This window comes from Myxine glutinosa, chromosome 2, assembly GCF_964187855.1.
Source record: "Myxine glutinosa chromosome 2, kmMyxGlut1.1, whole genome shotgun sequence".
NCBI classification, from domain to species: domain Eukaryota; kingdom Metazoa; phylum Chordata; class Myxini; order Myxiniformes; family Myxinidae; genus Myxine; species Myxine glutinosa.
Window position 1 is genome coordinate 71,520,972 of NC_136262.1, and position 22,791 is coordinate 71,543,762.

At 44.4% G+C, this 22,791-nt stretch overlaps 1 protein-coding gene and 1 long non-coding RNA gene across 6 annotated transcripts in view; one reads left to right on the forward strand and one right to left on the reverse strand.

Annotated features, from left to right (window-relative positions):
- Nucleotides 1-3,256: 3,256 nt before the first annotated feature.
- LOC137421703 (uncharacterized) lies at nucleotides 3,257-5,050 on the forward strand. The gene is made up of 3 exons (XR_013622682.1): nucleotides 3,257-3,842; nucleotides 4,020-4,475; nucleotides 4,716-5,050. It is a non-coding gene; the product is annotated as an uncharacterized LOC137421703 (long non-coding RNA).
- Nucleotides 5,051-5,547: 497 nt separating this feature from the next.
- Nucleotides 5,548-22,791, reverse strand: part of CHTOP (chromatin target of PRMT1) — a 30,910-nt gene continuing 13,666 nt past the window's right edge. For 2 of the 5 annotated variants that reach the window (XM_068108002.2, XM_078773412.1), the window contains exons 4-6: nucleotides 14,579-14,912; nucleotides 9,914-10,015; nucleotides 5,548-6,145 (exon numbers count right to left, since the gene is read on the reverse strand). In XM_068108002.2, the coding sequence (XP_067964103.2) occupies nucleotides 5,952-6,145; nucleotides 9,914-10,015; nucleotides 14,579-14,912 (630 nt within the window). In that variant the 3' untranslated portion in view covers nucleotides 5,548-5,951. Of the gene's footprint in view, nucleotides 6,146-9,913; nucleotides 10,016-14,578; nucleotides 14,934-22,791 lie in introns of all 5 variants that reach the window. The other 3 variants (XM_068108000.2, XM_078773411.1, XM_068108001.2) reach the window with 2 other exon arrangements.

The window sequence follows — 22,791 nt, forward strand, 5'->3', positions numbered from 1 at the left end:
AATTGTGGAAGTGTAACTCAGTGTAACTTATTGAGTAAAGACTGGTAACGATTTCGTAAATGGATGCCAAGAATGTGCACGCACATGGTAATCTCTTGTCCACCTGGTCACAGCCCCTGGCTGGAGCACCCCCCTATCGTTTGGTAAACGGAACTCGCAGCAGGGGGGGAGCGAGCTGATGCCAGGACTTGGTGCATGCATGACCTCGGGGCATTAGCGGAGAAAGGATTAACATTCAGCGGACAGGGGATTAACTCCAGTTTTGTCCATATAAACCAGAGCAAACGTTGAGTCAAGGACACTTGTGACCAGAAGCTCTGACCGACGGAACGGACGAGCACTCATCATCAGACCCTCTGCCCGACGGGAGTGGCGGAGGAACATCGGCCGAACGAGAAGGACCATGCGAAAAGAGTTAACCTGGTCCATTGAATTAAGCGGTATTATTTGGTAATGGAATGAAGTGAATAACCAGTTAATAAACCAGACCTTTTGTAAAACCTGTGTCCGGTCATTGGAGTCTTGAGTCTCCCCCACTACTTCCCCTACACTTTCTCAGGGGACGCCTGGCACGATAGCCTGCTTGAACCAGTCGTTGGTTGACTAGCCTTCTGGATACAGGCACATTTGTCAGTTGCTGCCACTCAGCCCTAAGCCGATTAGCTGACTTGGTACGGCCATTGCAGACTAACCGGTGCAGCTGGCGATCATCCCTCCTTGTGGTTCTGCGGGGACGTCCTGGCCTCGGTATTGGAGTAGGGACACCCCTCTGAGCATTTCGTTTCAGGATCTTTGACACCTGACCTTGAGTGATGCCATATGCCAAGCAATAGCATGCTGTTTCATGCCGGAATTTCGTAAAGCCACCACTAAATGACAAACAGCATTGTCGAGTTGACGGACCATCTCCAGAGGAAGCGGCAATAACTTTTGTAGACGTGCAGCAGTTGTTTTCCACTAATACAGAACGCAACAACCCTTATATACCCGATTGTGAAGCCAATCGTCAAATGTACCTGTCCGTACATTTTCTCATGCCACCTGTGATATAATCCTGTTATTGACTTCTTGCTGCGACAGACAATCAGTGACATGGTTCTTTTAACAAAGAAATCACCGGAGCGTAAAAGAAACTCACCAGATTGATATACCGAGGTCAGAAAGTAAACCCAGGTCAAGAAAAAAAATATATTCCATATTAAATGCCAAGTCTGTATATATATTTAGTAGGTAAACTGGAGCTTAAGATAGTTTATGTGTTCACACGGGGGTGGAGCTATGTTAACTAGCTGGGATTAGTTAGTTTTCCCCAGTACGTGATTGCCTCCTGTAGCTTTTCCCTACGTTTTTACATTTACAACGCTGGCCATAAAAACTCACGTTCGTTACAACAACAATAACAATCGTCCCCTGCAAGCCAAATGTTATCGGTCGACAAATAAACCCCTCCTGCAAACTATAGTAACCGGTAGGCCATGCCCCGAGCTTCCTAATTGGTCAAGAGTACATGGGGTAATTTGATGGAGCTCAGGCGATTGGACGGCGTGACGTCAGAGCTAGAAGGTTCGAGTGAGCAAAAAGGAAGAAGAATCTCTCTCTCTGGCCCAGTTTTGGACAAAGAAGAGGCGCATTGCGTAATCCTGGAGCTGGGAGTTTGGACACACTTTTGAAGAGAGTGGGGAGATCTTGGCTGTGTGGGCAGCATTGTGAGGTGTTGTTTTTGGCTGTGGTGCTCTTTGGAGCCCAGATTGGCCATCCTATTGTTACGGATTCGTCACTTCCGCTGTTGTGGTTTTCCTCCACTTGAAAGATTTCTGATTCTATGTACTATTATTGTCTTCCAAAGGTTTATTGGTTATGAACAGTTATTAAAAGTTTAAAAGGTTAACGTAAAAGGATACAGGAAACCGACACGGAAGAAAAATGCGGTAAAGAGGAAGAAGGCTTGAGGACAGTGAAACGACGCGTTCTGGGAAAGCTCCGTACCTAGCGTGGTCGAGCGTACATGGCGAGTGAACTTTGAGTCCTTGTGTTACGGATTCGGCCCTAATGATTGTTGTTATGATTATTAACGCACAGGTTGTAAACCTGGTGCGTTATAGCGTTTGCCTGGGAATTTCTGTCGCTCCAAAAGTGAAGCACGTTTCTGTCGCTCCAAAAGTGAAGCACGTTTCTGTCGCTCAGATGTGTAAACATGACGTCATCAAATCTATATTTAGGCTAACCATGGGCTACCCCTTTGGCTGGTACGCGGCCGCTCGCTAGTACATAATATAGGATATATTTGTTATATGTTATGTTATAGGATATATAGGATATATGATATAGGATATATATAGGATAGGTTATAGGATATATATGTTATAGGATAGGAATATAGGACCCAAATGACCCAGAGGACCCAAATGACCCAAATGACCCAGAGGACCCAAATGACCCAGAGGACCCAAATGACCCAGAGGACCCAAATGACCCAGAGGACCCAAATGACCCAGAGGACCCAGAGGACCCAAATGACCCAGAGGACCCAAATGACCCAGAGGACCCAAATGACCCAGAGGACCCAAATGACCCAAATGACCCAGAGGACCCAAATGACCCAGAGGACCCAAATGACCCAGAGGACCCAAATGACCCAGAGGACCCAAATGACCCAAATGACCCAGAGGACCCAAATGACCCAGAGGACCCAAATGACCCAAATGACCCAGAGGACCCAAATGACCCAGAGGACCCAAATGACCCAGAGGATCCAAATGACCCAGAGGACCCAAATGACCCAGAGGACCCAAATGACCCAGAGGACCCAAATGACCCAGAGGACCCAAATGACCCAGAGGACCCAAATGACCCAGAGGACCCAAATGACCCAGAGGACCCAAATGACCCTCTGGGTCAATAAAAGTTGAAACTGGGCAAATGTCAATGAAAATTTGCCAGACCCAGACCAGAAAATGACCCAGAGGACCCAAATGCCCAGAGGACCCAGAGGACCCTGTGAATGTGAATGAATGTGAACATAATGTGAATACTAGTAGCAATTTTACAAAAACCATGGCATAATTTCAAATCTTGACCCGAGATGATAATTATGCTACATCATAATTTCCATGTGCCAACCTGGGCGGAATCCAAGTGGATTCACTTGTTGTTGTTGGTTCTAAGTATTCTGGTGATTGTGATTGAAGGGAAAGGGTTATTATAATTAAAAGGTCTAACAGCGCTCATGATAAAATAATACCGGAAATGGCATAGTGGGCCGGAAGAGGTCGAGGGAAGAGGAGGAGGACGTGAAGAGAAAGGAAAAAGGAGGTGTTCTGACGAAGCTCCGCACCTGGCGTGGGCGAGCTTACATGGCGAGAGAACTTTGAGTCCGGGAAGGGAATCTTGAGCGATTGGTGATCGCTGGAATTGTGGAAAAGCCTGCGAAGCCAGGTACAGGTGTGATTCCGGAGAATCTTCGCCAAGCAGCGACGGCTCGAGGACGAGCCAACCACCATTACCGGGACCTCGCGAGTCGTTCGCGGAACCTTGGTTAGCCGCATCCGCGGGTCCCGCCATCCGGTGATTTACCGAAATAGGTGTGCACTAAAGCGGCTTCGGAAGATTGCCCTGCGGTTCGTTGACTGAACGGGGAAGGTGCACATCCGGATCGCTTATTTGGGATTCCCTGTCCACGGTCAGGTTGCTGTTGGATTAGACCACGTGACGGTCCATGCCTTACCTACACCGCCGTGCTCGCCTCTTCGCCTCATCTCCGTTGAGTTATAGAGACATTGAAGGGTTGGGCTCCATTCACTGGGAGCGCGGATCACTGCCGAGCTGCTGCTGAGCTGGGATCTGTGAGTTTATGTTACTTAATAAGGTGGTACCATCTTGAGATTAATTGTATGACTGATTGCTTTCATTATTGTATGGTTTCCTGTGTGCTTTTAATACAATCTGTTCATTTATAATCTTTGGGTGTGGTTCCACTATTGATTCGTTTTTGACACAGGATAACATATTTTTTCTGCCAGGGCTCCTCGCGGGGTTCGGAGGTTTACTGAGACCAGGAGATCGGTGAGGACCCCGTAACACTTGTAAGGAATCTCGTGCGATCGGTGTTATTGCTGGAGTTGTGGAAAAGCCTGCAAAGCCAGGTACAGGCGTGAGGTTCCGGAGAATCTTTGCCGCGAGGCCGCGGCTCGAGTGAGAGCCGTCCGCCATTTCGCCCCGTGCGCTACCTTCATCGGAAAAGGTTTTTGTCGCATCGGCTGGGCTTATCCTCCGGTGGTTTGCCGGGGACGGCTGTGCCATAAAGCGGCGCTTGAAGATTGCACTGCGGTTCGCGGATTGAACGGTGCATGTGCACGTCTGGATCGCGTCTTTGGGAGTTCCCTTTCCACTGCCCGTTTGCTGTTGGTGTGGATCACGTGACAGTCCACGCCTTGCCTACACCTCCTTACTTGCCAGCGCCCCGTCACCTCATTTCCGTTGAGTTATAGAGACATTAAGGGGTTTTTGTTCCAGTCCCCGGGAACGCAGTGAGTTATGTGACTTAGTGTTGGTACCAACCCAAGATATATTGATTGTCTGGATTTGCCATCATTATTGGTAATATTATTATTGTGTGGTTGTTTAATATATTATTGGTTTGTTATACCCATTGGTGTGGTTTTCTTATTGATTTCGACATGGAGTAGTATATATTTTTCTGCCGTGATTCCTCCCAGGGTTCGGAGGTACACCGAGACCAGGAGGTCGAGGAGGAACACGTTACACTATCTGCTTGCCTTACGCCGGTGGCTGCGACGGACGCGGTGCCACCGCCATCCGGTGTGTTTCCCGCCTGTGGAGCTTCGGGTTTGATGACCACCGAGCTCCTCAAAGTCCTCGTTGTAGACCAACGTTGAGTGCCAGCCGGCTTAAAACAATCTCTTTTATCATTCCCCCATTGTGCATTTGTGTCTGAATGGAGACGTCTCAAAGTAGAATCTTAGTTTTACCTCACCTTTCATTTTTATCGCATTACATTTACATTAGTTAAATCATTATCGTGGTACTTTCATTTGTTGTCGTGTGTGTTTATTCATTGTGGGTTTCAGGAATCAACCCATGTGCTCGTCCAGGTAAGCACCTCACTGCCTTAAAAACCACCGCCATTATTCGGCCGTTTGCCTCAGGAATTAAGGACCGTCCGGCTATCCATCCAAAGCTGGTGTTCATCGGCCACGGACGTGACAATATTTTCACATAAACACAATTGATCAGGTCAAGGCAAAATATAAATCACAAAATATTCAGTGTGGAGTGGCTGGGGAAAGCTCGAACAGTCAAAACTAGATTGGCACTTGGTAGAGCGCATACCTCCGCCACACCGAACAGTTTATGTTTTGTATCCCACCAATAGGGCAGATCTGCATCCAGACCCTAATTAGTTCATCCTTGTCACACACCCAACCTGTCCACAACTTGAGATATCCTGCTCAAAAACAAAAACAATCAAAAAAAGAGAGGCCCACCTTTGGTGCCAGAGGTAACAAAGGAGTGTGGAAATGAAACCAGTCATTTGAAAATGATCTGCTTTATTCAGAAAAGGCAAACCAACAGACTAAGTTTCCTGTACAAATGTTGGCATAACTAAAGTCAAAAATGCAGCCAAATTCTCCAAATAAATAAAAAGTTAGGTTTTCTGCCTTCGGTAAAACAGGCCGATGCCATTTTCCAACGTGTTAAACTGTGAATATCAACAAAAACTGCTGAAATTTAGAAGATTTTAGTGGGCCAACAATAAGAAAGCACCTTTGCGTCATGAAAACGGTGCATAAGAAAAAGAAATCCAAAACCTATATGGCCTGTGATTACTCATTTTCATCAGCTTGAGACATGTATGCAAAAAAATAACAAAAAATGAAAAACAGGAAAAAAATAAATCCAAAACACAATAACCAATTAAATATGGCCGGTGATTACTCATCTTCATCAGCTTGAGACATGTATGCATCTAACTCGGCATCCATGTATCCTTTGGTCTTTGACATATAATGATCAAGTTGGATGTCGAGTTGCTCGCGTGTGACGGGGTGCAATCCTTGGCCACGGCCTCTTGCCCGTGCCGCAAGAGGTCCGCTTCTTCTAGCCCTGAGCAGCATGCCACCTCGACCTACATGCCACAAGGGAAAAAAAACAAACAAATCATTCACAAGTGGCAAATGGATCGACAAATAAACAAGCATCAAAATTATTGCCCCACCTTTGTGTGTGTGTGTGTGTGTGTGTGTGTGTGTGTGTGTGTGTGTGTGTGTGTGTGTGTGTGTGTTCGTGTGTTCTACGAGAGCTTTCTGATGTGGAATGTGATACACCGAAATGTGAAATACAATTTCTGAAATGATCATTATGATCCTGAGTCGATTAGGCTAATTAACTACAAATTATCCGGAAGAACTCCCATGTTTCACAACACACGTCATGTTAAGGTGTATAGAGCAGTTTAATAGGTCCTTCCATGGCATTCAATTAATTGAGAAAAAAAAAAAAAAAAAAAAAAAAAAAACATTGTAACAAAGCATTATTAAGTAATACTCAGAATATCAACAATGATGATAATAATAATAACAAGAATAATTTGGCAATCAGAACGAATGTATAATCACTCCAACCCTTCCACCCTGGCCAAATCACATCTGGGCCTGGTGAATGATAACACTGCTATTAAAGCACTGCAGCAGGAAGGTATGCTACAAGACAGTGAAGATCAATGAAAATTTGGTCCAATGGACGAACGGGCCCACTAGTTGCTCAAAAGAAGGGTAATCAGATTTTTCGGAAATGCAAAATAAATGTGTACAGAGATACGAGATTGTCTTCTTTTTTTTTTAATGTACATTTTTACAGGGTCGGAGGCCACTGAACTGCAACAAAAATCACGCGCACACATGCGGACGAATACACGAGACAACGGATTCAACCACTGAGCTTGGGGGAAGCACCGCAAATTCCCAGGGAACTCTAGGTAACAGCGACGACATCTTTATGACGCCACTTTTCCCTCCACACTTAACGGGTAACTTGATGATAAATTTCCACCTCCCCTTGGATGCCAAACTTGAAAACACAAGGGGTGGTCAATAAGTTATCGGAACGAGATTTCCACCATGGTCAAAGACATTTAACTTTTTTTTTTTTTTTAGCTCAACGGGACTTTAGTCTGGTTTATGTGATTGAGCAATGTCCGTAGGTAAGTCAGCCAGTCAGTGAGTGAGTGAGAGTCTGCAAATCCTTCAGTCATTATTTCTTGAACCAAACACGATTTTGATGAAACTTAGGCATCAGATGTGCAGATTGTGGCCAACTAATATGTGCTGACCGCATCATAATCTGCGCTCATTAAGGGGTCTACTTGAGAGAGGGGTTTGACCCCTGACAAAATATGTATTTGCTCTCTTCTCCGAAACTACACCCGATTTCGATGAAACTTGGCCACAAGCTTCATATCTGATGCCCAATGACAGTGTATTGACTACAACAAAATCTGTGCTCATTAAGGGGGATTATGGGGAGGAGAGTGGAAGGTGGGGGGTGTTTGACCCCAAAAATAAGTATGTACACTCTTCTCCGAAACTACACACACAATTTGATGAAACTAGGCCACAACCTTCATCGCCCATGATGTACCAAAGTTTTTTTTCACGACTTTAAAAATATCAGGGTTGAGGGGGATTTGACTGACTGTTGCTCCTGATCCAGGTGAGCTTCAAGACCCATGATCCTATTTTTACTATTCGTGTCCCTGGAATTCACCGCACTTATTCATTTGTTTTTCAAACCACCCAATGCAGTAAAACAGGTTTTGAGATTGGTCCTTGAGGAACGTCTTTCTTTTCCTCGACAAGAAAATTGGCAGCAAAACGAGTAGGACATAAAAACGGATAACAGCGACTGGGAAGCAGAGCAGATCTGGACAAGGGATGATCAAACTTCAAAAAGCTAGTCACAAATGGTTGTATATGCAGCAGGGTTCTTGTACACAGAGGCATCTCTCGGAAGATCAACCTTTGGTCAATATTCCTAAAAATAAAGAAAAATAAAAAGTTAACCAAAGGTGTGTGCTTTGTTGACCTTGATGGTCTGCTACAAATTTTACACGAGACTGGTATAATATTCCCCCAATTACAATTACGTGAGGCATATAGTCAACAACCAGGATTCCCTTCACATCAAGAAAACAGAGGACTATCTTGGCAGACAGTGATCCATTGAGCTTCCATTCAATGGATTCCACTTTGATTTTGAAGCTCCAGTGATGAAGCGACAGTTTGAGTAGCTTACATGTCAGCAAGTTGTTGTCTATCCTGAGTGGTGAGGTGTGGGGAGATTAATCTTGCTCAAACCTTTGAGATGCCAAAAATTTTTGGATGAACAAGAAACTAGAACGGCACTCTTAGACATCATGACGTCAACCAATATACATCCACCCACATTATTACAAAATTATACATACTTGCACAAATTTTGATTTAAATACATTGATTTGTTCTCAAGTATCACGTTTTTACCTGACATGACCTCTGACGTATAACCTTTGATGGCAAAATCTAATCAGTTCATCTTTCCCACAATATACACTTGTACCAAATTTGGTCAAAATCCTATCACTGGTTCACAAGTTAGCGTAATAAACTTTTTACCTATTGGGACCTCTGATCTTTGACCTCTTGATCCCATATTGTAATGCATTTATCTTTCCGTAATTTCACATACTTGTACCAAGTTTGGCATGGTTCCCCTCAGCCATTCTTAAGTTATCGAGGTAACAAAAACCTATTGCAGAAACTGACCTTTGACCTAGATTTGGGGGTGGGAGGGAGGATGGAGTCAAACATGGATCCACTTTAACCCCCGGTGATGCCGTGAACAAACTTGTTTCAACATACCAAATATAATTTGTGCCAAGTTTGGTCACAATCCCATCAGCAGTTTCGGAGAAGTTGCAAGTGTTTCCGGACTGACGACGCACCATCGGATAAGCTCCCCGGAACTACGTTCCAGGTGAGCTAACTAGGCCTTGAGAAATTACAAGTTCTGTATACTGTGGATACATTAATGATAATCATTTGACCTGAGCAACAGTTTCAGGGTGTCATCTTGCCAGCCATCCTAACTTGATTTCCAAGGGACTTGCTTCCATGCCACACATTTGCATACTACTGTAGAATACGAGAGCACACCGTCGCCAAACATACCAACACATGTTCCGTATTTATTTTGAGTTAGCGCCTCCTTTGCAAAAAAATTAAGACAGCTCAATGCTCATTTTTTGTAACATCTGTAATTGTAAGACAGCAAATTTCTGGATTGCACTCAAGAACAATGTCAGATATATTGCCCTTGTGCAATAAATTCATCATTTATTTTGTAAGAAACAGTGCTTCCACCACTTGTCAAGTGAACCACAGGGTTTTCTTGCGGTTCGTAAGAGTTAAATTGTTGGAACTTTGACACATTGCACAGGAATAGCCCTGCTGATTCACAGGCATGCGGTAACAACGCATGCAGATCTTTGAGGAAAAGTTTTAGTTTGGCCATCTTTGGGCTTGAGGCCCAGGGTGAAGCAGTAACCCTCTTAAGTGACTTTGCTTTGTTTTGCAGGGCTACAGTCCACGTGACAGTAGACAGTATCTCATGCAGTTATATACAGTACAACAAAATCGCCGATTAAAGTCATTAAGCAAAGCATTCAGAAATTTGATGACATTTCTTTGGGTTTTCAACACTGAAGGGTAATTAAAGAAAAGTAGAGCAACAGGTTTCAAGCAGAAGCATGGGCTCCCCAGCTCCACTGGCAATGCCAGCAATACAGCTACCTTCCCTCCCCCACACCCTCCACCCTCCCATCATAATGCAAGCATACATTCAAAATGAGTATACAGACCTCTGGTGGCAATCCTGCCCTTCCCTGCTGACTGAGGAACTAACCAGGGCTTTCCTCGCAGCATTCCTCTTGGAAATGCCAGCGGCGTTCTGTAGGCCTGGCCTTGTTCAGTCACACAAGACAAATAATCATAGCATTATCTCTCATGATACGAGTGCTGGGTTCCTGTCAATTGTTTAGCAAACAACACTGTTCAATACCAAAAGTAACTATTCCAACATTTTTTTTTAAATCTGGTCAGATTGACAAAAAATAAAAGCACAAATATTATGTGAACACACTCTGCCCTCTTTTTACACACTTTTATTCAACTTCATCTGAACTTTGTTTGTCCCGTTTGAAATTGTTGAGCCGTTCGTTTTCTATGTTCCATACGTCGTAGAGAGCTGAAATTTGGCCCACGGTCCTCTTTTCTAGTACATTTTCATCTATCAAAATTTAAATAAAAAAATAGGTTTTTAACTTTTTTTTAAATAAAAGTGTGTAGCCCGAAAACATGTTTTTTTTCATTTACTTCTTTGGTGTGGAAATGATGTATTATAAAGAAAGCTGAAATGTTTTTGTTGCTCTTTAATGGCCACTATTATCCCACCTTGTGGGGTCGGCCGGGGGAAGCATGGCCAAAGTTTCACGAACCGGCCTGGCCAGGCCAGGCCTGACATTCGCCTAGTTAGGGCAGGGATTTGGCTGTGGTGCCGGCAATACTTGCCTACTCTTTGCGAATGACACCATGGGATCTTTAACGTCCACCAACCCAAGCTGACAGATGGGACGCCCAGTTTAACATCCATCCGAGGAACAGCACACATTGATGAATCACCCTGCATGTGAAACACCGAACTAACAGTTTATAGCTGGGTCGGGATTAAAACCCAAGCTAGACAACTTAGAGGTGATAAAGCTGAAAATAAATGATTAAAAATGACATAGGTTTCCACTGTGAGAGTAAAACTCAAAGAAAAATGTCAAATTGTCGAAACGTTGATTCTGTGTAACTGAATGTTGTCCGGCAGCTAAGCTAAATATAGCATAACAATTGTGCATTTTGTGAGGAAAGCACCACATTTGGCACACTAGTAGACTATCATATTATGAAAAGATCTGGATATTGGGCCATCTCAGATTCAGAGATTTGATTTTTGCAAGATTTGCAGATTTTGCAGATTTGCAAGTTGAGATTGCAACGCCAGGGACGGCCGACTCCTTCCTGCGAGCTGCCCACGTCACCCGCACAAGAAGAGCTCATCAAATCACTGCAGCGGCACTGCACATCCTGCAACACCGTGCGTATGAACGCCACTGTATGACATATGCTGATGATGCAGAAGACCTGCCTGAGTTCGAAGACTGGTGTCACCAGAGAGGAGAAGACATTCCCAACTTTCAGTACTGGGCAACTGTGCTGGAACTAGAGATGTTGGTACTGGTCTACGTGCGTTCTCTGCGGCAGGCTTCATTCACGATGTACCTTGATGCCCTGACGGAACTGGTCCCATGGTTCCATGCCTTAGACCACACACACTATGCCAGGTGGGTCCCTGTTCACCTGAGGGACATGGTTGCACTCCTAATGAAGCACCCAGATGTAGCCAGAGAATTCAGGGCTGGCAACTTCACTGTACAGAAGACGAAGGAGGCTTCTGCTGTCTCAACAATGGATGGAGGTCCTCAATGCCAAACAGGAAATCAGAGCTGTCTCACTTGACATATCACGTGCCTTCGATACGGTCTGGCACCAGCTCTGCTCACCAAACTCACCTCCTATGGTATTCAGGGAAATCTCCACTCATGGCTTGTGGATTTCCTCTCTGGTCGTAGGCAACGTGTGGCCCTGAATGGATTTCTCTCATCTTCCCTTCCTGTTCTGGCTGGAGTTCCCCAAGGCAGTGTTCTGGGCCCTGTGCTATTTCTGGTCTTCATCAATGACCTCTCCGACTCTCTGGAAAATCCTCTCTATCTCTTTGCTGATGACTCCACTATCTGCCGCTCCATTCCTCATCCCTCAGATCGGCAGTCTGCAGCCTCCTCACTCTCTGCAGACCTGGACAAAATCACAGACTGGTCAAACAAGTGGAACATGTCTTTCAATCCTGACAAATCTCACACTCTTACAAAGTCTCTCCGAAAGGACCGACTGGACAACCCTCCCATCTACTTTCTCAACAATCCTCTCCAAGAAGTTCTGTCGCTCAAGCTTTTGGGTCTCACTATCTGCCATGATCTTTCTTGGGAAAACCACATTTCCAAGCTGGCCTCCAAAGCCAGTCGCTGACTGGGCATCCTCCGTCGTGCGAAGTCCTTCCTTGGCAAACCTGAGCTCCTCACCACATTCAAGGCTTTCATCCGCAGCTCAATGGAATACTGTTCCCCCCTCTGGGCTGGTGCTCCTGCCTCACACCTTGCTCGGCTTCACGCTGTTGAGGCCAAAGCTTTCAGAATCATTGGAATCTCCTGCGATGTAGTCAACTCCGAGGGCCTTTCACTCACTCACCGCAGGCAGGTTGGTGGTCTTTCTGTCTTCTACCGACTCCTCTCCGGCCTTGCTCCCCCAGCTCTCTCTGTGCTCTGTCCCCCCAATATTCCTTCAGGTCGCACAAGATCTGCCTGCAACCCTCTTATGGTTAAACTGCCAAAGTCTAGGCTCTCTGCTCACCTTCACTCTTTCATTCCCCTTTTCTCCCGCCTCTGGAACAAACTCCCCCACTCCCTTCAATCCCACTCCTCCCTCCAGGTCTTTAAAACAGCTGTTCACCACCATCTCTTATCTTCCCCCATCGAAAACCTTGATCTTTTCTACCCCCGGTAATTCACCCCAGAGTCCTTGCAGTGTTCATGTTTTATTCCTCTCCCACCTCCCCCCAAGTCCTCCCAATGTCCCTGCTCTCAAATGTTGTGTTTGTGTCCTTCCCCCTCTCTCCCCATCTCGTCTGCCGCTCCCCTTGTTTTTTGTGTTTTGTGTGTCGGTTTGTCTTTTTGTGTGATTAATGTTAGCTCTTTCACGAGCCTCGACCTTGTTTACAAAAAAAAAAAAAAAAGTGTTCTCTTCGATCCCAATCGAATCAAAATCTTGCAAAAATCAAATCTCTGAATCTGAGATGGCCCAATATCCAGATCTTTTCATAATATGATAGTCTACTAGTGTGCCAAATTTGGTGCTTTCCTCACAAAATGCACAATTGTTATGCTAAGTTGCCTCACTAATGGGGGAATAGAGGGGGTGTAGTACACTTAAACCTCATTGCATATCAATTTTTTTTTTTAAACACTCCAGATCGATTAGCAAAAATATGGATTAAAATTCTAAATAGAAAGTCAAAAACAAATTTTAAATTCAACACAAGAGAAATACTCAAAACAAAATTGTCATAATGAAGCAGTGGTCATAGAAATGCTGTCTGCCAAAAAAGATAGACATCAATCGGCTTCAAAGAGCCAAATGTCAAAGGTAAATGTTGCATGATAAAGGATGCCAAAGAAGTCCCGAAGAACGGCACGGCACTCGGTAGAGCGCATACCTCCACCAGGTAGAAAAGCTTACGTTTTGTATTCTACTCATCGGAAGCATATTTGCAGTTTCGTCATAATCAAGGAGTAAGAGGCCGGCCAGAGCCATATCTGCTCGGGAGAAGCCCAAATGACTTAATTCTGAGTTTGCTTCCATATATTGTCCTCAACCACTCACTCTGTACCCATCTTACCCCAGTCACCCAACTGCTCCTGAACTGTGCCTTTTGCACCTGAGAAGGTGGAGATGTTTCTGGCAACCTAGACTCCAATTCGGGAACTGGACCGGACGCATCAGCTCGCATGTCAAAAACCTGCTTGCTGCTCTTACACATCCTCTCTCTGGCCTTTTCATCCTATAATTTCCCTGAGGCCATCTTCCATCTGCTTGGAAATCAGCCAAGGACACAGCATTACATAAAAAGGTGCAAAAACTGATCCCATTAACTACAGACCAATTCGCTTACTTTCAATCATCAGCAAGGTCATGGACATCATCGCATTGGACATAAAATAATTTCTTTTCTCCAACCTAATATCAGATCATAAATTCAGATTCAGACCTGGTCACTCTACCTTGGACATGCTGCTTCTACTCGCCCAACAATGGATGACAGCCCTCAATGTCAGACAGGAGATCAGGATCAGGGGCGTTGTTCTGGTCATATCTCATCCTTTCGATAGTCTAGCATCCCACCTTGCTCTCCAAACTCTCTGCCTATGGCATCAGAGGTCAACTCCATTCTTGGGTTATGAACTTCCTCTACTCTCGCAGCCAATGTGTGGCTCTCAATGGAATCCTTTCATCTCCTCTCCTTGTCAAGGCTGGATGCAACAAGGCAGTGTTCTGGGTCCTGTTCTATTTCTGAACTTGATCAACGATTTCTGAAAAATCCAGTTTATCTATTTGCTGATTAGTCCACCCTGTGCCATGACATCCCTCATACTTCAGATAAGCAGGTAGCAGCCTTGATAAATTGATAAATAATGCATTAATAATATTAGCTCCAAGAAAAAGGAAAAAAAAAAGATATACCAGCAATAATCTTCAGGTTGGAAAACATTTTGACTCCACTTTTTAAAATCAGAGGAAGCCCTGAATGTGTTATGTAATTTTCAGGCAATGTTAAGGAAGGGTAGTGATGAAAGCACAAAACAAACCTCTTGCAACACCACGGAGGCTTCCTCTGGCTGTGCCTCGACCACGAATGAGCGCTCCTCGAGTGGATCCCTGTGCAAGGCCGATTCCTCCATGCAGTGTGCCCCTCATTGAAAGCATCATGCCGCCACGCATGGAGAGGGCACCACGGCCGAGCATTCCACGGCCGAGCATTCCACGGCCGAGCATTCCACGGCCGAGCATTCCACGGCCGAGCATTCCACGGCCGAGCATTCCACGGTCGATGACACCTCCACCTAGGGTGCCCACCATCCCCGCTCGGCCACGACTGACAGGACCGCCGAGTCTTGCTTGGATATTTGGGGCACCCAGGCGCTGTTGAAGGTTAAATCTCTGCTGCAAAAACGATTGAAATTTTTTGTAAACATTGCCAAAAATAGACTGGGGGCCAGGGGGTCAATTTGGAAGTCGAGTTTACCTTGAAAGATTTAGCTACAACCATGATACAGGGTGGGCCAAAATAAAATCTATAAAAAGGTTCCTCATTTCTAAATTCAATTAAAACAAAAAAAAATGGGGGAACCTTTTAAGTTTGTTTTTTTCCTTCAATAACTTAGATTTTCAAAATGTCTTCCATAATTCTGAGCACACATGTGAATATGCACAGCAGTTGCTGATTACAGCCTGCAGTTCTCCATTGCAATGGTCATGGCAATTGCAGTTCTCCAAGGTCACCAAATCTGTCCACCTTAGATTTTTTTTTTTCTTTCTATGGTGGTACCTTAAAGGTAAAGAAAGTCTCAGGAGAAGCCAAGAACAACTAGTGATCTGAAGGATTTTGTGATTACAACTATCGCCAATGTTGGGCGTGAGAGGCTGCAGACTATAACTCGTTGGAAATTTCTCTGAGCAGCATCAAATGCATGAATAACTAATGTGATGTCTGCTTCTTCATGTGAGCAGAATAGGTGTTCCATCAAGGTTGCTGCTGAAGACACCAGTTTCAGGGTAATCACGTCCTCACAGTACTGCAAGTTATTGCTTGATCCTCCATTGGTCTATTTGCCTCTAACAAAAGTTATTTGATGAGGAAGTGGATGAGATCAACCACACTGATGAATTTTGGTCAGGATGCTGGAAGCTGGAATTCCGATAATTCATCAAATTTTCCTTCCTTTGTTTGTTTGTTTGTACACCGTGCCTGTGTTCCTGACTTGATTGTACTGGTTCAATATGAATCAAACACTACATCCACTCTGGTGCATGATTCTAAGTGGAGGAAAATGACTGCAATGAGAATCAGCAAGGTCATCAAACGTAGCATCAGCTGGTTTACCGATTGTTTGCATCAAGGCCATGGCATCCAAGAGCATCCAAGTGGAATCACTAGTTGTTGGTATCTCCTTGTGTGCTTCTGCAAGTATATGGTAAAGAGGAGCTTTGTCTGCATTCCTGAGGTTTCAATCAAATGTAGCCAGTGACAAGGGTACAGATGCTTGCTCATGCCAAAGTAACAATGGAATGTCAATTTCTCTACCACTGACGGAAGCACTCAGAATTCACATAAACAGATCACGGTCTGCCTTGATGGTGTTGGCTTGCCCAGATTTGGTGGTCACTTAGTGTGAAGATATGCAAAAATTCACCAGATGCACAGAGCGAAAAGAGGGGTTAAGCAATTGGTTCACTTTGTCTCTGTCTGTCCTGTCTACAAAAAGTTCATGATCAAGAAAGAACTTGATTTTAATTGAATGTGAGATTTTGACTAAACGAACCTGTAGTTCCGCAGACCTTCACCAAAATCTAATCGATTCAGTCTTGTCACACACCCAACCTGTCCACCACGTTTGGTCCACATCAGCCCATAGCTTTTTAAGATATCGTGCTATATAATATAAAATCCTCAACTCCTCATCTTCAAACCCTTCCTCACCAAGTCTTCAACTGCAACCTCCTCTCCATCCCCCAACGGAGGTCTCAACCCCCCTCACCTCTGTCCTCCCCCTCCCCCCATACTTACCATTCAAAACAAATTGGTTGGGGGATTTTTTTCATGCGTTGGTCAAATTTGCAGTTGCCGCTTCCACCTCACTGAAGCAGTTTTCCAAACCGGGTTCGTCACGTTTTATATGTTGCGTCATTCATCTAAATGTTGCTGTTTTATCTCGTGCAATATTTCAGGTTAATTAGTTCGTTGTTTTGTACTATTCATTTCGTATTGTCGAGGCTGCTTCTTCAAAGCCTTCCCTCGGACAGAAAGTGCATCTTGCTTTTCATCACCACTACCCTATTGTATCTTGCTTTTTCTCAACACTTATCCTCAATACTATTTTCTCTCATCTCAAAATATCAAAAGAAAATTTTATATTTCACTCCATAATGATTCTCATTTTCCATCGAATTTCCTTTGCTGCCGATTCTACAACCCCCTCCCCCCCACCACCCTTTCTCCAAAGTGAATCTACAATTAAAAAAAAAAAAAAGTAAGAATGCATTACAACCCTTGTATCTCCTTCATAAATGTTACAGGTGTTCTTCATCACCACGACATGGCTTGGTTTCTTCTTCTTCAGGATTATTTTTCTAAGCGGTTTGCCTGCTCTGCACCTCAGCACCAAAAACCTGACCCCACACCCTTCACACTAAAACACCCTACAAACTCAAACCTACTACCGCCCCCAAACCTCAGCTTGCCCCCGCAGAGCCTTCCCCCACCATCCTGCACCATCCCAACGCTCCCTTCCCCCTTCCCCTCCCCCATTTCTAAGTGCGTGGACTTCAAACATCGCCACTCTAACCTGAGAGATCTTTCAATCTCGAAATCAACTCTTAAACAGAATCCTTCCTCCCAAAAACCGTCCCAGACTCCTTGGCATCTCTCCCCAGTTATTACCTCCTCCAATTTGATAGGCATGAACTATACCCCAGTGGCAGAGTTGCACTTTGCATCAATAGCTCAATTTTTCACTGACCTTGTACTGATCTTCCACATTTCAACCCCCAAGAGTACCTATGGCTGCGATTTCCCCTCCGTTCCCACTTGTTACTTGCAAAATCGAAGATTTTTCAAGTATATTGGTCGGTTCCGTTTGTGGTTCTGTCTGTTTGTCACCGGCCTACAGGTCACAATTCTAAACCGATCGTCACGAAACTTCAAGTTGTATAAGTCGTCGCAATTGAGAAGCCTATTGATTTTGAGGTCAAAGGTCATCTGGAGGTCAAATTTCTAAAATCGCCATTTTAAATCCGATTGACTTGAAAATTGAATAGCATTTGTATATCAAGTCACTAAATTGGGAAATGAACTATTTGAGGTCAAAATGTCAAAGGTCAACTTATGGTCAAATTTTAAAAATCAATTTTCATCTAAAAAGCTGTCAATTCTCAACCGATTGACTTGAAAATTGAACAGCATTTGCATATCGAGTCCCCTAAATAGGGAAACCAACTATTTTTAGGTCAAAAGGTCAAAGGTCAACTCAAGGTCAACGTTCCAAAATCATTTTCATCTGAAAAATCGTCACTTTTCTTCCTATTGACCCGAGCTTTAATCAAGATTGTCAATTTTAATCTTGATGAAATGGACAATTTGCTGTATCAATGGAATTTTTTTCCTTGGGGAGGGGTGGTGGGGAGGGGCGTATTTTGCAAGTATCATGCTTCGCATGACGTCTTCTTGTTTGTCCGTTTGTCACCGGCCTACAGGTCAAAATTCTAAACCGATCGTCACGAAACTTCACCAAGTTGCATAGGTCGTCCCAATTGAGAAGCCTATTGTTTTTGGGGTCAAAGGTCAAAGGTCATCTGGAGATCAAATTTCTAAAATCGCCATTTTAAATCCGATTGACTTTAAAATTGAATAGCATTTGTATATTGAGTCACTAAATTGGGAAATGAACTATTTGAGGTCAAAAGGTCAAAGGTCAACCTTCCAAAATCATTTTTCATCTGAAAAATCATCACTTTTCTTCCTATTGACCCAAGCTTTGATCAAGATTGTCAATTTTAATCTTGATGAAATGGACAATTTGCTGTAGCGATGGAATTTGTTTTTTCTTGGTGGGGGGGGGGGGGGGGGGGGATTTTGCAAGTATCATGCTCCGCATGACGTCTTCTTGTTTTTCTGTTGAGTTGGACTGTCCTCCTAACAGTGATGACTCTTATCTACATCTCTCTCAGAGAGCATGGACAAACTTTTAACCACTCACTCCAACTCTCTCTTCCTCATATGTGGCGATTTCAATTGTCAACATAAAACTTAGCCTGGTGTGGGTTCCTCTCTCACCAGCCATGGCACCTCAGCAAAGGACTTCTGCGACTCACTGGGACTGACACAATCTGTAAATTTCCCGACCCGGATATCAGTCAATGGAGTATCTTCTCTTCTAGACTTTGTTATAACCAACGTCCCTGCAAATGTCACCTGCTCTTCCTCTGCTTAATTGGTTCATCTGATCATATGGTTATGAAAGTCAAAATATCTGTCTATTCTCAGAGAGCTGTCTCAATGCCGGCAAGTCTGGAATTTCACTCAAGCAGATTGGCATGAACTCCAAGCAGCCATCTCTATTCAGGACTGTTCTCCAATATCTGCTGCTCCTGAGGTAAACTCTTCACATAAATTCTGGGAATTCTTCACAGAAACCTGTTTCTCTCTCGTGCACATATTAATCCCATCTAGTCTTCAATTAACAGTGCCTTCAGAAAGTACTCACACCCCTTGACTTTGTTCACATTTTGTTGCGTTACAGCCTGAATTTAAAATGGGATAATTTTTTTTGTCTCTGATCTACACATAATACCCAATAATGTCAAAGTAGATTTTTCATTTTAGAATTTTTTTAAAAATTAAAATGAAATACATTAATATCTAATTTACATAAATATTCAACCCCAACACCACCCACCCCCAATACTTCGTAGAAGCGCCTTTGGAAGCGATTAGAGCTTTCAGTCTTCTTGGGTATGTCTATCAGCTTTGCACATCTGGATTTGGGAGTTTCTCCCATTATTCCTTGCAGATTTGCTCAAGCTCTGTCAAGTTGGATGGGTAGGGGTGGTGAACAGCAATCTTCAAGTCTTTCCACAGATTTTCAATGGGATTCAAGTCTGGGCTTTGGCTGGGCCACTCAAGAATTTCACGTTCTTGTTCTGAAGCCATTTGTGTTGTTTGGTTGTATGCTTGGGGTCATTTTCCTGTTGGAATGTAAATCTTCACCATCGTCTAAAGTCTTTTGCACTCTGAAGCAGGTTCTCTTCAAGGATTGCCTGTATTTGGCTCCATTCATTGTTCCCTCTATCCTGACATGTCTCCACATCCCTACTATTGAATAGCATCCCCCCAGCATGATGATGCCACCACCATACTTCATGGTAGGGATTGTGTTAGACGGGTGATGAGCTGTGCTCGGTTTCCACCAGACGTAGCATTTGAATTTGGGCTAAAGACAATTTTCATCTCATCAAGTCCACAGAATATTTTCCCTCATGTTCTCAGTCTTTCACGTGCCATTTTGCAAACTCCAGGTGTGCCGTCATGTGCCTTTTTCCCCAAGGTTAACTTACGTCTGGCCACTCTACCATAAAACGTAGATTTGTGAAGTGCTGCATAGACCGTTGTCCTTCTGGCAAGGTCTCCCTTCTCAGTCAAGGAACTCTGTAGTCATGTCAGAGTGGTCAATGGGTGCTTGGTCACCTCCCTGACCAAGTCCCTTCTTGCCCAGTTGGGTCCGACGGCCAGTTCTAGGAAGAATCTGTGTAGTTCCATAATCTTTCCATTTCCTAATGATGGAACTCACTGTGCTCTTGGGAACTTTCAACACCAGAAATTGTTTTATACCCTTCCCCAGATCTATGCCTCCTCACAATTATATCTACTGACCGTTCATTGGACTTCATGATAGAGTTTCCGCTCTGACATGCGCTGTCAACTGTGGGACTATATATATATATATATATATATATATATATATATATATATATATATATATATATATATATATATATATACGTATATATATATATATATAAAGGTGTGTTTCTTTCTAAATGTGTGCTAAAGTGAAATCTAAAGTGAAATCTTTCCTCTTCTCCAATGGCTTGATCTCTGATCATCAATTTGGTTTCAGACCAGGTCACTCTACTCTGGACATGCTGCTTCTGCTGTCTCAACAATGGATGGAGGTCCTCAATGCCAAACAGGAAATTAGAGCTGTCTCCCTCGACATATCACGTGCCTTCGACACGGTCTGGCACCCCGCTCTGCTCACCAAACTCTCCTCCTTTGGTATCCATGGAAATCTCCACGCATGGCTGGCGGACTTCCTCTCTAGTCGTCGTCAACGTGTGGCCCTGAATGGGTTTCTCTCATCTCCTCTTCCTGTTCAGGCTGGAGTTCCCCAAGGCAGTGTTCTGGGCCCCGTGCTTTTTCTGGTCTTCATCAATGATCTCTCTGACTCTCTCGAAAATCCTCTCTATCTCTTTGCTGATGACTCCACTCTCTGCCGCTCCATTCCTCTTCCCTCAGATCGGCAGTCTGCTGCCTTCTCACTCTCTGAAGACCTGGACAAAATCACAGACTGGTCAAACAAGTGGAACATGTCTTTCAATCCTGACAAATCTCACACTCTTACTATATCTCTCCGAAAAGATCGACTGGACAACCCTCCCATCTACTTTCTCAACAATCCTCTCCAAGAAGTTCTGTCGCTCAAGATTTTGGGTCTCACTATCTGCCATGATCTTTCTTGGGAAAACCACATTTCCAAGCTGGCCTCCAAAGCCAGTCGCCGACTGGGCATCCTCCGTCGTGCGAAGTCCTTCCTCGGCACACCTGAGCTCCTCACCACATACAAGGCTTTCATCCGCAGCTCAATGGAATACTGTTCTCCCCTATGGGCCGGTGCTCCTGCCTCACACCTAGCTCGGCTTCACGCTGTTGAAACCAAAGCTTTCAGAATTATTGGAATCTCCCGCGATGAAGCTATCTCTGAGGGCCTTTCACTCACTCACCGCAGGCAGGTAGGTGGTCTTTCTGTCTTCTACCGACTCCTCTCCGGCCTTGCACCCCCAGCTCTCTCTGTGCTCTGTCCCCCAAATATTCCTACAGGTCGCACAAGATCTGCCAGCAACCCTCTGATGGTTAAACTGCCGAAATCTCGGCTCTCTGCTCACCTTCACTCTTTCATTCCTCTTTTCTCCCGCCTCTGGAACAAACTCCCTCACTCCCTTCAATCCCACTCCTCCCTCCAGGTCTTTAAAACAGCTGTTCACCACCATCTCTTATCTTCCCCCATCCAAAACCTTGATCTTTTCTACCCCCGCTAATTCACCCCAGATCCACCTTGTTTGAAATTCCAACTTCTTTCCTGGAAGTCCTGGCAGCGTCCATATGTTTTATACCTCTCCCACCGCCCCCTTCCCACGCCCCCCCCCCCCAAAGCCCTCGCCCTCTCTCAGATCTCTCGATGTCTCCATGTCTCCATGTCTCCATGTCTCTCGGTCCCTGCTCTCAAATGTTGTGTTTGTGTCCTTCCCCCTCTCTCCCCATCTTGTCTACCGCTCCCTATGTTATATGTTTTATGTGTCGGTTTGTCTTTCTGTGTGATTAATGTTCGCTCTTTCACGAGCCTCGATCTTGTATACAAAAAAAAAAAAAAAAAAAAAATCATGTCCAGTCAATCGAATTGGCCACAGGTGGACTCCAATCAAGTTGTAAAGACATCTCAAAGATCAAAGGAAATTGGATGCAACTGAGCTCAATTTGGAGGGTCATAGCCAGCTTAGGACCCTGGTGTTGGGCTCGCGGCTAGGGTGCCAGCTTAGGATCCTAGGATCCTGGGTTCGAATCCCGGTCGATCGCTGAATTAACGCCAGGGGGGTTGACTCAGCCTGTCATCCTTCCGAGGTCGGCTAATTGAGTCCCAGTTCACTGGTAATTCCCTGTTTGTCGTTAAAAAAGGCGGCAAAAGGGTTGGCGTCAGGAAGGGCATCCGGCCGTAAAACATTGCTTCAAAAAGGGGACCAAAAAAACAACAACCACGGTTCCCGAAAAAGGCCAACCCCCGCTTTGCGGGGGAAAATGGCCTCTAAATGTGGTTATTTTATATATATATATATAGCAAAGGGGTTGAATACGCATCGACTCAAGACATTTCAGCTCTTCATTTTAAATTATTTTGTAAGAATTTCTCAGAGAAAATTCCACCTTAACATCATGGTATATTATGTGCAGATCAGTTATTTTTTTAAATTA